The following is a 13,189-nucleotide window of genomic DNA, read 5'->3' as shown; positions in this document are numbered from 1 at the left end:
TGTTAATGTTATTAGTAACACCTGTGCTTTTACTGCTATGACCAGTCAAAATGTCTGCTGTTTCTCTTGTTTTCTGTGGAACTTTCAAGGAAAAACTAATTAAAACATATGAAATCACGGTTCATTCAGTTATCCTTATTGTATTTTTTTGTCAGTAAAATGTATCATTAACACTTACTACTTAGGCAGGTTAGTGCTTAAGCTACATGCTAATGTTGGCATGCTAACACGTTTACAATGGCAATGCTAACATACTGATGTTTAGCAGGTATAATTTATCATCTTAGTTTAATGTGTTAGCATGCTACATTTGCTAATTGCAATACAAGGAGTACCTGCACACTGGAATCACAGCTCCCTTTTAATTTTATTAGTGACATTTCAACCAACTACGTCTTCCTTGAACTCTACATAAATAAACATACTGAGGAAACAAATACCACATTATCAAGCAAGAAAACTATAGTCTATAAAAACTATATCACTACTTGTTTTTTTTTGCACGATTTATGTCCATTACTGTAGTTGTTACTGCTTGAAACTTAATTTCGAGGCAGCAGACATTTTGACTTGTCATACGAAAAGCACAGATGTAACTGATAACGTTAATGATGGCCTGTTCCATTCAAGTGTAACAGTAGGGTCCTGAAACTGGAACATCATTATTAGTTACACCTGTGTTTGATGAGTCAAACTGTCCACTGTTATAAAGATCTATTGAAGGGAAAATACAACTCAATAGTAAACTCAAATCATAAACTTTACTGAGTAAAACCAGCTGCTGGTCAGTAATAGCTCAGAATTTAAACACTGTCTTTGTCTTGTGTCTTAAATTAAACTGCCTGCACATTTTCTTTTACTGCCTACTTAGAAAAATCAATGAGAAAGCTCTGAATTGATCAACTACAACACTGACAGTTCAGTCTAGTCATTGGTGTCACTACACTCTGGTTAATATTTTAAAGATATTTTGCTTGTATGTGTCAGTTTTCATCAACTCATCTCTTTATCTTTATGTGTGGCTGTGCAGATGTGATCCACTCTGCTGTACTGGAGTTTCGCTGGTTTCCCCACAGTGCAGCTCTGTGCAGCAGTCTTTGTTGGGTTCTAGTGCTAGCCCTTTTTGTGTATGTTGTGACTGAAATTTTGTCCGTATTTTCTCTCTCTCATTAGAGTGCGTGGTGTGTCTGACGCCATCAGGGTGCCATGGCTCTGGTTCAGGCACTACCTGTGACCGTGACTGACCACCCCAATCCAGGTCTCGACGTCCAGCAGTGCCAGCCGCTATCATCCCACTCCCCCTCAGGCCCCTGCCCTGGCCCCTGTGGGCCCTGCAGGTCTGGGACAGCCATGGGTTCTGTCAGCAGTCTCATATCAGGTCGGACATACCAGGAGAGACACTGCCGGGCCGCCAGCGAATTCACCACCAAGTCACGCCGCTCCACGCCGGGTACCAGCTGCTTCCGGCTCCAGGATAATACCCTCCGCAGCGGTAGCTCCCTGGAGCAGCTTCTGGTTATCAGCAACCAAACGCATCCCCAGGCCCAGGTTCTGCCTCCACCGCTGCCCACCAAGAAGCAGCCCCGGCCTGGTAACTCTGCTGGAGCAGGTGGTGGAACGGTTTCTGGAGCAGTAGGTGGTGGCACTAATGGGAACTTTGGGTGTGTGAGCGATGAGGTGGTGGTTGGAGACTGGAACGACAACCTGGTGCCGGCAGTTGCAAGTCCCTGCAGTGACTCGGAAGACCAAAGGGACAACAGGACTCTGAACGGCAACATTGGAGGGCCTCCTCCCAAACTCATCCCAGTGTCTGGACAATTAGAGAAGGTAAGAGGAGTAGATTGTAGAGCCAGGACGATATATTTAGCTTATTGCTGATATATTGATATCAGTGTATATTGTATGTTGGCTGATAAGTAAAAATAATAACCTGCAATACAGAAATGCCAAACTACGTTTAGAAACAGTGTATTCATTACATAGTTTGTCCACCAAAAAGCACTGACAAGTTGATTTTTCTTGATCAAAATAAAAAAACACATCAAAGGATGCTTAAAAAGATTGTTTGTTTATGTTATGTGTTAATGTTTAAAAAATTACTTTCGGCTGATATATATATTTCCGCATGACACTGAATCCCTACCAGCTCTATAAGGACTGCAAGGACTTTCTTCTCTGCTCTCCTTGGAATATACACTGTACTCATGAAACACTTTAGCACACATGAGCATTTCTGTGCTGACATGTTTTACAGCAGATTACCTCAGCTGTCTAATTGGCTATTTATTTCCATCGATCCAGAGGGAAACTTAATCACTGGCCTGACAGGCTCAGATGGATCGTTTGACAGCTACTCACCTTGCAGACACATCATGATCAATGTCAGAGCTCACTTACAATCAGTGATGCATTTAGGAGGAGGATTATTAAGAAAAATGCTAACAGAACATGTGAGGAGCTTTTCACCCCCTCTGTCTTTGTCTCGTCTCTTCCTCCGCTCTTCTCCCTCCTCTTTGTTTCTCTGTCCTCTCCTTTTTCACGTTCTCCCTCTCTTGTCTGTCTTTCTATCTTAGATGATAGGAAAATCATTAAGAAAATCGTTTAATGAAGCCCATGAATATCAATTAAACCAAATTAAACTAATCAGAGCCTGGAGGGGTGACCTGCCAGCATATCACTCACCCCTCCGTAATGAGTTTCATTCAGCCGTTGCTAATTAGCACAGCTTAGCTTTTATCAATCACTAATGCTGTTTTTTATAATTCTGTACTTTAAGAACATGGAGAAAGTGCTGATCCGTCCTACAGCGTTCAAACCTGTCGTTCCCAAGAATCGTCACTCTGTGCAGTACTTGTCACCACGGCCTGGGGGCAGCAGTCTGTCAGAGAGCCAGGCCAGCCTCAACCTCCTGCTGCCCCTCGGAGGATCCAACAGCGCCAGCGGCACGAACGGCATCGGAGGAAGCTGTAGTTCCAGCTCTGAAGGGAAGCGCAACTCCTACAGCAGTGGCCGCAATGCTCGGAACAGCCAGTCCTGCTCCATGTCAGATTCAGGGAGGAACTCCCTCTCCAGCCTCCCTACTCACAGCAGTACAGGCTACAGTCTGGCCCCCAGTGAGGGCTCCAGTTCTGGGTCTGGCTCCGGGGGCCAACTGGAACCCGTGCCGGGCCTGGGCCGAAACACTTCAGGTGGAAGTGGGAGTCATGGCCACACTAACTCAGACAGTGGACGTTCCTCATCCAGCAAGAGTACAGGCTCGGGGTCACTAAGTGGGCGCGGGCAGCCCCTGTCGGACAGTGGGTCCTGTGGCCACTCGCCGCCACCCGTGGAGGGCTACGAGGTGGTGGTGAGGGAGCTGGAGGAGAAGCTGAGGAACGGGACCTGGAGCTCCAGCAGCTCCGGGAAAATCTGGATGAGAATGAAGCTGCCATCTGCCAGGTGAGACAAAACACCAAATAAATAGCTCGATATGATGTTAGTACAGATGAAACACTAACCTCTGTCTTTCACGCATGTCTTTTGCTCTGAAAGGTGTATGAGGAGAAGCAGCGTCGCTGTGAAAGAGAGATGGAGGAGCTGAGACAGAGCTGTGCAACAAAGATGAAGCAGGCTTCTCAGAAGGCCCAGAGGGCACAGCAGGTGCTACAGTTACAGGTATGCTAAATATTTAAAAACCTTTCAAAACATTTACATAGAGATTAATGTGGGGATTATAAAAAATATTGTTCTGGAAAGCAATTCAAGAGTTTGTTTTTTTTCCAATACTTGGCTGATCTATTTGGACGAAAAACATTTCCTGAAATTATTTTTAGTCAGTTTTTTAGTAAGAAGTGCAGCAGCTTATTTTGACTTAGTGCAATCAGTCCTGTCATATCACTTTGAAATAAACCTCTACTAAGCTGTAAATCTGTTATGTAGAGATCTTTATGTTCAAATTATTACTTTGGTAGTCTCGTGCTTTAGTTGTGAGGCTGGAGATTCTTTCTTTGAGGGCGCATGTCTTATTCTAGATCGACATATCTGTTTTAGTATGCGGGGAAGTTGTAAAACATGGATCTCTGTGTGTCGTCAGGTATTTCAACTACAGCAAGAGAAAAAGAAGCTACAGGAGGACTTTTCCTCTCTGCTGCAGGACAGAGAGACGCTGGAAAGGAGGTGTGCCACCATCCAGAGGGAGCAGACCCAGCTGGGCCCACGACTGGAAGAGACAAAATGGGAGGTGAGACAGACACTGGAAAGGTGTAAGTTATTAAAGGTGCCAGCCGTGAACTGCAATGTCTCTGTTTGAGTCTGGCAGGGGATCTGCATGTCATTGCCCACCTCTCTTGCTACTGTTGACTCACTAATAAAAGTATAAAATGCCCCCAAAATAAAGGTGTTAAGTCAGAGGTGACACCTAGTAGGCTTAAATTAACATCGTAAGCTCATAAGATTGAAAGAATTTGAGGTTTACCTTTTAAGGAGCAAGCAAATCCAAAATGTCAATTTTTAATCTGCCATAAGAGACAGTATTTTCAGCATTTCCACCTCTTTCTCTAACTCGCTTTCTCTTGTCCCTTCAGGTATGTCAGAAGTCAGGAGAGATCTCCCTCCTGAAGCAGCAGCTGAAGGAGATCCAGTCGGAGCTCAGCCAGAAGGCCGGAGACATTGTGGTGCTGAAGGCCCAGCTGAGAGAAGCCCGTTCTGAACTGCAAGCCAGCCAGGCTCGATCCCAGGAGGCCCAGGCGGCCCTGCGGACGCGATCTCTGGAGCTGGAAGTCTGCGAGAACGAACTCCAGAGGCGCAAGAGCGAAGCTGAGCTGCTCCGGGAGAAAGTGGGCCGTTTGGAAGAGGAGTCAGCCCGCCTCCGGGACACTCTGTCCAATCACTGTGGACTCTCTCTTCCTGGAAATGCAACCATGAAGGGGCAATGCATGAGCCTTTCCCTCCAACAGGGTAGAGGTGTGGCAGGAAGGGGTGGTCCCAGTCCCTGTGTGTACCGCGATGGAGAGGAGACTCATCTGGTCTGGGGAGGGGAGAGTGATGAAGCCAAGGCCCAGAGGCAGAATGCAGAAACTGTGTTGGGACTCAGACAACAGGTACAAGGTTTTTTTCTGCACCTTTTCCAGGCAAAAGTATTGAAAATGAAACAGTACAGTAGTGGAAAGCAACTATGTACATTTACTCAAGTACTTTACTTAAGTACTGTTTTGAGGTACATGTACTTTACTGTATTTCCATCTTATATCTTATACTTTATACTTCAACTCCACTACATTTCAGAGGAAAATATTGGACTTTTTACTCCACTACATTTATTTTACACCTGTACTTATTACTTTGCAGATATGATGCATTGTTATAAATTAAACTACAAAACATTAAATAAAGCAATTAAAAGTGGCTCCACCGCGACTATTAATGACATTTTGAATGTAGGACTTTTACTTGCAGTGGAGAATTTTTACACAGTGGTATTACTTTTACTCAAGTAAAAAGGAGCTAAATACATCTTCCAGCATTGAAACACTGCAGTTTCTAACATTTCTCAGGTGGACAGGCTGAAGGCTGAACTTATGTACGAGAGGAGGACTGGTGAGGAGCAACTTTCACGGTTTGACAATGAGAGGAGGGTGTGGCAGGAGGAGAAGGAAAAGGTAAAAAAGGAAGATTTTCTTTGTCTAATTTCTTGGTGATTGACTTTCAATCTTTGTCATTTTCATTCAGTGTCATACATGTCAAGATAGATGGGGCTATTGAACAAATTTGAAAGCTTACACTGATCCTCCTTACCTATTTATTTACTTATTTACTGTACTTGAATCCACCCAGGTAATCCGCTACCAGAAACAGCTGCAGCAGAACTACATCCAGATGTACCGTCGAAACCGGGATCTTGAGCGAGTGATGAGGGAGCTGAGTCTAGAGCTAGAGAACAGGGACATGGAGGACTATGAGGTCCACAGTGGCAGCAACGACATCCACTTTGAGGAAATCACCGCCACTGAGATCTAAACAAAACCACACACACACACTTACAGTAATATGTGCACAGAAACATGGAAATACAACTCACAAAAAACTCCAAACATTGAACTCCAGGCCAAATACTGCACTATCTTCCACATGGCTTTACCTGGACCACTGAGCGAGCACTCACCACTTCACTGTCAAAAGGGAGATCTCCCAAAGGTGCATTCTTGCTTTCTGCTAACAGACATGTACTCCAATAAATCCTTATAAGGTGTCCCCTCCCGGCGCTTTTAATGGGTTTTATTCCACTACAAAGCCAGCACAAAGACTTCTTTCCTTCTGTGGGAGCAAAAGCAGTGAACGAAGTGTTTCTTTCTCAGACCACGTTCAAATCAGGGTATCGAAAAATCGACGGAAGCTTAAAGCAAAAAATGTTACTACATGCACAGTTATCTGGTGAAAGCGCAGTCACACCTTTCTTGGTAGCACCCCAGGTTAAACACCCGGCCACCAGCATGCATGTAATGATGCATCATGACAGCAGTCCCATCAACAACACCACCACTGCTGGCTGTCAGTGATGACCTCATCACCCGTCCAGACTGTGCTCATTGGCGACACGTGCCACACTACTCCTCCGAGTAACTGCTGAAGGGAAAATATCACCATGGTGTCCATGGTGTTAGGAGGATCAGCAGTTCATTTCATTTTACAAATTATAAAAGGATGAGACATATTTCCTCAGCAGTGTGTAATTGAAAAAAGAATGTATAAGAAATGCAGTATAAACAGTCACCACCGGCAATGGAAGAATCTGCTCACCAAGGGAAACACGGTATCGTTTTGCACAACTTTCCCGCTCTCTTTTCTCTTTTGTTTGGGATACAACTGTCTTTCTTGTTAAGCAAATCATAAGACTTAAACAAACCAGTTTTGACATTTGTTTCTTAGTTTGCTTACATGTGGACATCCTGTTCTGTCATTTCCCAAAACCCGCAGAGGACACACAGAAACCAAACGTTCAAAGGAAATGCTTTATTTGAACGCTGCTCATGTTTTCTAGACCACCAACAGTCACGCTGTTGCGCTCGATCGGTGTGTCAACTCATTTAGACAATGCAGCAAGCTCTGACATAAACATTTACACTTTATAATTATGTAGCACTAGGAAGCTGACTGTAGCATGGGAGATATCACCAGGATGCTGCTGTTTCTCCTCTTTTTCTGCCTTTGTCTCTGTCTGCTCTCTTTCTATCTCTGTCTTCGCTTCTTACTCAACTATTTTTATAACAGTGAAAAGCACCTCAGCAGTCTGTATCAGGAAACTAAAAATGGAGCAAATTCTTTCAGCTTGGTTGTGACATCACTGAGAGATTTAAGCTGGTGTTTGAACTGTAGGCATGCTTATTCAGAGTTTCCGTTTATTCCCCTTCGTTCCCATTAGTGCTCTTTATTTAGCTTTTGGCAGCCCAAAGCCAAATAACACTTTTAAAGTCTTCCTAGTCTCCACTAGACTATAATCTTCACTGACTGCTATATAGAACGAGACTGGCATGTCTGCATGTCTTTGTTATATCAGATTTCAGAAGAAGCCTGTTCAGATAGCAGATGAGATGAGAATTTGCAGATGCAGTAGCTCCAGCATTGAATGTCCTCAAGGCAGGTCGGCTGTTCAAGCCCTAAATATAAACCGGTGAGGAGCATGTTAACATTTGAAGCTGTGGGTTGCTCTGTTTTCTCACAGAATATGCAGGACTGTGTATAACACTGAGCATGGCGGGGGGGAAAAGTAGTGGGCTGAGAACTTTTATTTTACAAAGAGTCTATATCAAGGAATAATAGTTAAATGGAAATCTATATAATGGAGGAAATGTTGTATATTTTTTTATATATAGCACCTGAAGATATTTTGTTGTAGTACTGGTATAAGTGTGGGATTATTTTAAGTATAAAGACTTCTCTCTCTCTCTCTCTCTCTCTCTCTCTCTCTCTCTCTCTCTCTCTCTATATATATATATATATATATATATATATATATCTCACATACCAATATTTCAAATGATGGATCAGTTATAAATGGAGGCGGCAGCATAGAAAGAGTGCACCTAATACTGTAATGCATGAAAATATGTGTACATTATATAATCTGTGTAACACAAATATACACTCTAATGACCAAACTTTGATAAAACCGTTGTGAGCTTTTATTCTGGGCTCAGTTTAGACCTGATGTCCCTCCATTTTGATTGATCTTTCATTTCATCGTCTGTATCAAAACATCACACCGACTCTGTGTCTTCATCGTTGGGTTTTGTGCACGTCATTGGCTTATAAATGCATGACACAGGTCATTTTTGAGTGACTTCTTCATTGAGTTGAGGTCGGAGCTGATGGAAACCAAGAAAGTGTTATGTTTCCTACACTTGGAAATTCAATTGAACCCCTTTCAGAAAATCTGATCAGTACATTTGATCGGTCTATATTTTGCATGACATTACCACATTAACTGAGAGATTTTGTAGAGTATTAAAAGTCTGCATTGTACATCAATAGTTAACATAAAGTCATGGGAAGCGACTTTGAATGGAACAAGTTGGGTTTGTCCGACCATATTCAATTAGCCAGACCTAGACTGTTACTCACTCACCATAGATGCAGCACAGCTACAGATTAACAACAAGCACAGGTGTTGCAAATCAAACTGACACCCTCACTGAAAAGTGTGCATCCCGGTATTCTGTTTTTTTCCTCATATCTCAGCTCTCTTAGCATAATCGTTTTCTTTGTAAATATGTAAAACACTAAATAGTATGACAGAGTGACATTGTCTTTTATTTAGACAAAATATCTATTTCAAATGTAGCCACTGTGACTAGACCAAAGCAACGTAACACATTTCTCTTTTTCGTGGCATTTTTTTCATCCTTTTGTGTGCATCTTTTAAAAATGTTTACTTATGTTGTGTCTTCAGCAATTCATAAAGTATGTAGTTGTCCATGTATATTTTTGTGTACATTTCTTGTACAAATGACTGTTTTTAATTAAAGAACAAGTTGTCACACCTTAAAGTTGATTTAACTACTTTTTTTTACATGGTACACATCTAGGGTGAGCAAAGTATACTGAATGAGTGTTTATTGCATTCAAGTAAATATCTGAAGTACTTTGAAATGACTCAAAGGCATAGACACACTCAATTTCATCTTTACATTTAATAGCATGTCTTATTTGAAACATTTCACCTTGAGCTTTTCTAGCACTTATTAAAACCAAGTTGGTGTTACATTTATAAGTGTTTTCCACACTGGCCATCTGCAGAAGTAAGGCACTATGCACACTATATTCCAGTTACCTTGCTGCCCATATCTCCTCTACCCTACTTTGATTTAAACTGTGCCACTGGCCTTCATGTCCTGCATTTCTCATTGACATGTTTTTCCAACTCCTCCACATGTCTGCATAAGCTCAGTCCACAGCGTGGTGTAATTAAGCCTCTAAAGTGGCGGATTTCTCCAGAGCACAAGCACTTCTGCCAGAAAAACACAGCACAGAAATACTGAGCAGCAATTTGTAATAATCCCCCCAGACATCCACTAAACCCAAACTATCAGTTTTGACATAATACAGGGGTTTAATCTGGGTATAAATCTATAAATCTCATAACGCAGGCTGGGGTAATCTCCCTCTGGCAGGCCTGCAGGGCTGCTGGACTGAGATGCTCCAACTGAAAAGTGCAGACCACTGGCTCCACAATGAGACGGTGCTCAGAGGTCACAGCAAGGTTGCCACGTGTCGAACAGGGGCACAAGTTCATGAACCACACAATCATATCATAAATGTATGCGATTAGTAAAATGTTTGCTAAAAACACTAGGAATGTTATAAAAGTCGTACAGTTGCAACATTTAGTATCTTACATTTCATCTTAGAAAAAGTGATTTATAATAATCTTTATCCTGATAAATAATCTACTATATCAGTCTTAAAAACCTGCTTCGACATGTTCACCTTTCTCTTTGACATGTTTCCTGCTACTTGCTGTTCTAACTCTGCCTTTCATAGGACGAATGCTTCTGTGCATCCATTTCTCTCCACTATGACTGGAGATCTACCTGTCCCATATTTCCGCTTCTGGAGTGAATCCTGTAGTTTATTCACTCCCACGGGAGTTGCAGGTTTTGGTGTCCTTCATGCCCGAACTGCAGTCTGGCTGTGAGGCACACAGAGGTTAGTCAGCAGGTCTCCTGGGGCTGGTGTGGGTGGTAGAGGCCTTGGGGACCTTGACCACAAAAACCATCGGGTCTTTGGCCTTGTTGCTGAATGCACGGCGAATTACGTCCACAGCGTGCTGGTGAGTCACTCCGTGCAGACTCTCGCCGTCCACGGACAACAGCTCATACCCTGCCTGCATATGCAAACACACGTAAGTGTGTTCAACGTGAAAAAAAACACAGAATAAGATTTTGTACTATTCATATTTCATGATTACATATATCTTTGCATGTTTTCCTCCCTCCCTGTATCTCTTTTTTCTGTACCAATCTTGTCTCTTTCCAGATCAACATTATAGACGGTTTCCATAAATCTGCAGTGATTGTGTCCCTTAGCGGGAACCCGATTTATGCCAGAGAGAATTGGGGCTCTCCTGTTACTTTAATATATTCACACTGAAGGCCGTCACAAGTGCACATATAAAGTTTACCCTTCAGCATGGTTGTTGAAAAAAGAATATATACTGAGACAACTACACACACCCACACACACACAGCTGGGACAGTTTTCTCGCTGTTTCCTGCAGGATGCGAGCAGCGAGTAACAAAACTTAAGAGCGGACTGGAACTTCCTCTGATGTCATCAGCGTTAGCCGAGGATGCACCTGCCTCATGTGCTCAACCTCAGTGAAGGTTAGCAACACATATCACAGAAACACGCAAGGCCGATGGCCATTGTTGTATCTCTACCAAACATGGATTTTTCCCTTTCCCTTTTCCTTTCCAGTCATTAGACACAAAAAGATACATTTTCTATTCATTCTGTACCAGCCCAGTCTATCTATTATGGGCCAAACATATTTTGGTAGTACAGGAGGAGGTTGGATCTGTGTTGCCCTGTGTTTGTCCTGACAGGTTTTCTTACAGCTCATCACGCAGTCTGGTGTTCACTAATAACCTTACAGTCTTCCGTGAGAACACTATCAAAAGATTTAGATCAATTTAACCAAAGAGGAGATTAAAAGTGTCTTTTCATTTTTGAAAAGTAATTTATTTGAATTAAATAGATCACAACCTAATCTGCCCCATCCTCTTTACGGCCATTTATGGAGCGTATTTATGAGGTTTCCTCTTTTCTAGCCAATGGACGTCACAATCCAAAAATAATATGGACTGTAAAAATTGCTACATCTTGCATGGAGGGATCAGTGAATGGTTCATAAGGTGGTTTACCAGGCCAACACAAATAAATTCAACTAGATTGTTTAGCTAAGGAGAGGAGAAGTATTGGCTCTGTATACAATTATTTATTGTAAGTACACATGTATTCATACACACAAACAATAGTTGTGCATCTCATTATAGATGCTAAAATTATTAGTAAATCTACCAAAAAACATATTCACTCATTTACCTTTAATGGTTTCTACCCAAACTTTTGCTCAGGTTTTGAGATATTTGTCCCTGAAACATTTGCTGAAACTAATACAACAGAGGTGAATGGAATTTTTTTGCCTGCGGTGCTCACAGAATTAAAAATCTACATCTAAAAGCTAACATCAGTATGCTAACGTGCTCAAAATGACAATGCTAACATTCTGATGTTTAACAGGTATAATGTTTACTGATGATGGCTCTATAGGAAAAGTTAAAGGATTGCCAAAGTTATTACCATCCATCGAGGAGGACATGAATGTGTGTATCAAATTTCATGCCAATCCATCTAATATATAGTATTTCACTCAAAGCCAAAAATGTGAACCTGCTTGTAGCACTACAAGATAGGGGATCCTAAAGTCATTAGGATTCATACTCTGGGGACCATGGATATCTATACCAAATTCCATGGCAATTAATCCGATAGTTGTTGAGATATGTCTCCAAAGTGACCAAAGTGGTCATCCGACCGACCAACTACATTTGAATATTTGCTACTACCACCAAGATTTGCTTCACTGCTAACAAGGCTAAAAATTAGCCAGAATCAGGGTCCCAGTTACTCTGGATAATCACAATGTTAACAGTTTTCATAAGGACTATTTCTTCAGTAGAGAAAACAGTAGTTCCAATGAAAACTGTTTTTTATAAAGTGGGTAAACCAACCCTTTACACACACAAGCCTACACATTGAATAGGTAGGTCCATTCAGCTGTCACATGTTGCACTATTTACTACGCACTCTTACACAGCCAGTTAAATCCAGGCACATGACACACTCATGTCCAGATTTCTGATGATAAACGCAGGTGGCAGAGTCTAATGAACAGGAAAGACACACACAAAACAACATTCTTCACTGATTATCATGTGGGTCTAAGGAGACAGGATGCATGTTAACACGGAGCTGCCCCGGTCTCACTTCCCTCTGCAGAGTAGAGGAAGACAGCACTGAGCCAGGGAGCTGATATGGGCGAGCTGACATGCCTAGTTATGAGGTGTGAGGTAGGGACAACAGATAGCAGTAGGGTGCTACCAAATAGCCATATATATATATGTATATATATATATATATATATATATATATATATATATACATACATCATATACGTTGTATATGTACATCCAAGATAAGGCCCCAACAGATGACGTGCTCAGGGAATGTCTCAGGCAATGGGGAACAGAGGAAGACGTGCTGGAGGAAGGATCATCATGGGAGGACAAACCCCTACACGGGATGTACCAACGGAACATAACTGAAGTGGCTGATATCAAGAAGTCCTACCAATGGCTAGAGCGGGCTGGATTGAAGGACAGCACAGAGGCACTCATCATGGCTGCACAGGAGCAGGCCCTGAGCACCAGAGCAATAGAGGCCCAGATCTACCACACCAGACAAGACCCAAGGTGTAGGCTGTGCAAAGAGGCCCCTGAGACAATCCTGCACATAACTGCAGGGTGTAAGATGCTGGCAGGAAAAGCATACATGGAGCGCCATAACCAAGTGGCTGGCATAGTGTACAGGAACATCTGCACTGAGTATGGACTGGAAACCCCATGGTCAAAGTGGGAAACACCTCCAAAGGTGG

General features: G+C 42.5%; 2 protein-coding genes across 4 annotated transcripts in view; one reads left to right on the top strand and one right to left on the bottom strand.

The window, feature by feature from the left end:
* Window positions 1-7,996, top strand: part of LOC122884195 (leucine zipper putative tumor suppressor 2 homolog) — a 42,403-nt gene extending 34,407 nt beyond the window's left edge. The window contains 8 exon segments of the mRNA XM_044213700.1: window positions 1,174-1,827; window positions 2,777-3,368; window positions 3,371-3,438; window positions 3,532-3,654; window positions 4,073-4,219; window positions 4,563-5,078; window positions 5,532-5,636; window positions 5,812-7,996. Coding sequence (XP_044069635.1) covers window positions 1,207-1,827; window positions 2,777-3,368; window positions 3,371-3,438; window positions 3,532-3,654; window positions 4,073-4,219; window positions 4,563-5,078; window positions 5,532-5,636; window positions 5,812-5,994 — 2,355 coding nt within the window. The 5' untranslated portion in view covers window positions 1,174-1,206 and the 3' untranslated portion in view covers window positions 5,995-7,996.
* A 1,149-nt stretch (window positions 7,997-9,145) lies between these two features.
* Window positions 9,146-13,189, bottom strand: part of pdzd7a (PDZ domain containing 7a) — a 24,803-nt gene continuing 20,759 nt past the window's right edge. For all 3 annotated transcript variants that reach the window (XM_044213682.1, XM_044213683.1, XM_044213684.1), the window contains one exon: window positions 9,146-10,357. In XM_044213682.1, coding sequence (XP_044069617.1) covers window positions 10,181-10,357 — 177 coding nt within the window. In that variant the 3' untranslated portion in view covers window positions 9,146-10,180. The remainder of the gene's footprint in view (window positions 10,358-13,189) is intronic.

Source organism: Siniperca chuatsi, linkage group LG11 (genome assembly GCF_020085105.1).
Source record: "Siniperca chuatsi isolate FFG_IHB_CAS linkage group LG11, ASM2008510v1, whole genome shotgun sequence".
NCBI lineage: Eukaryota > Metazoa > Chordata > Actinopteri > Centrarchiformes > Sinipercidae > Siniperca > Siniperca chuatsi.
Note: the sequence above shows the minus strand (reverse complement) of the source record. Positions and strands in the feature narration are given on the sequence as shown.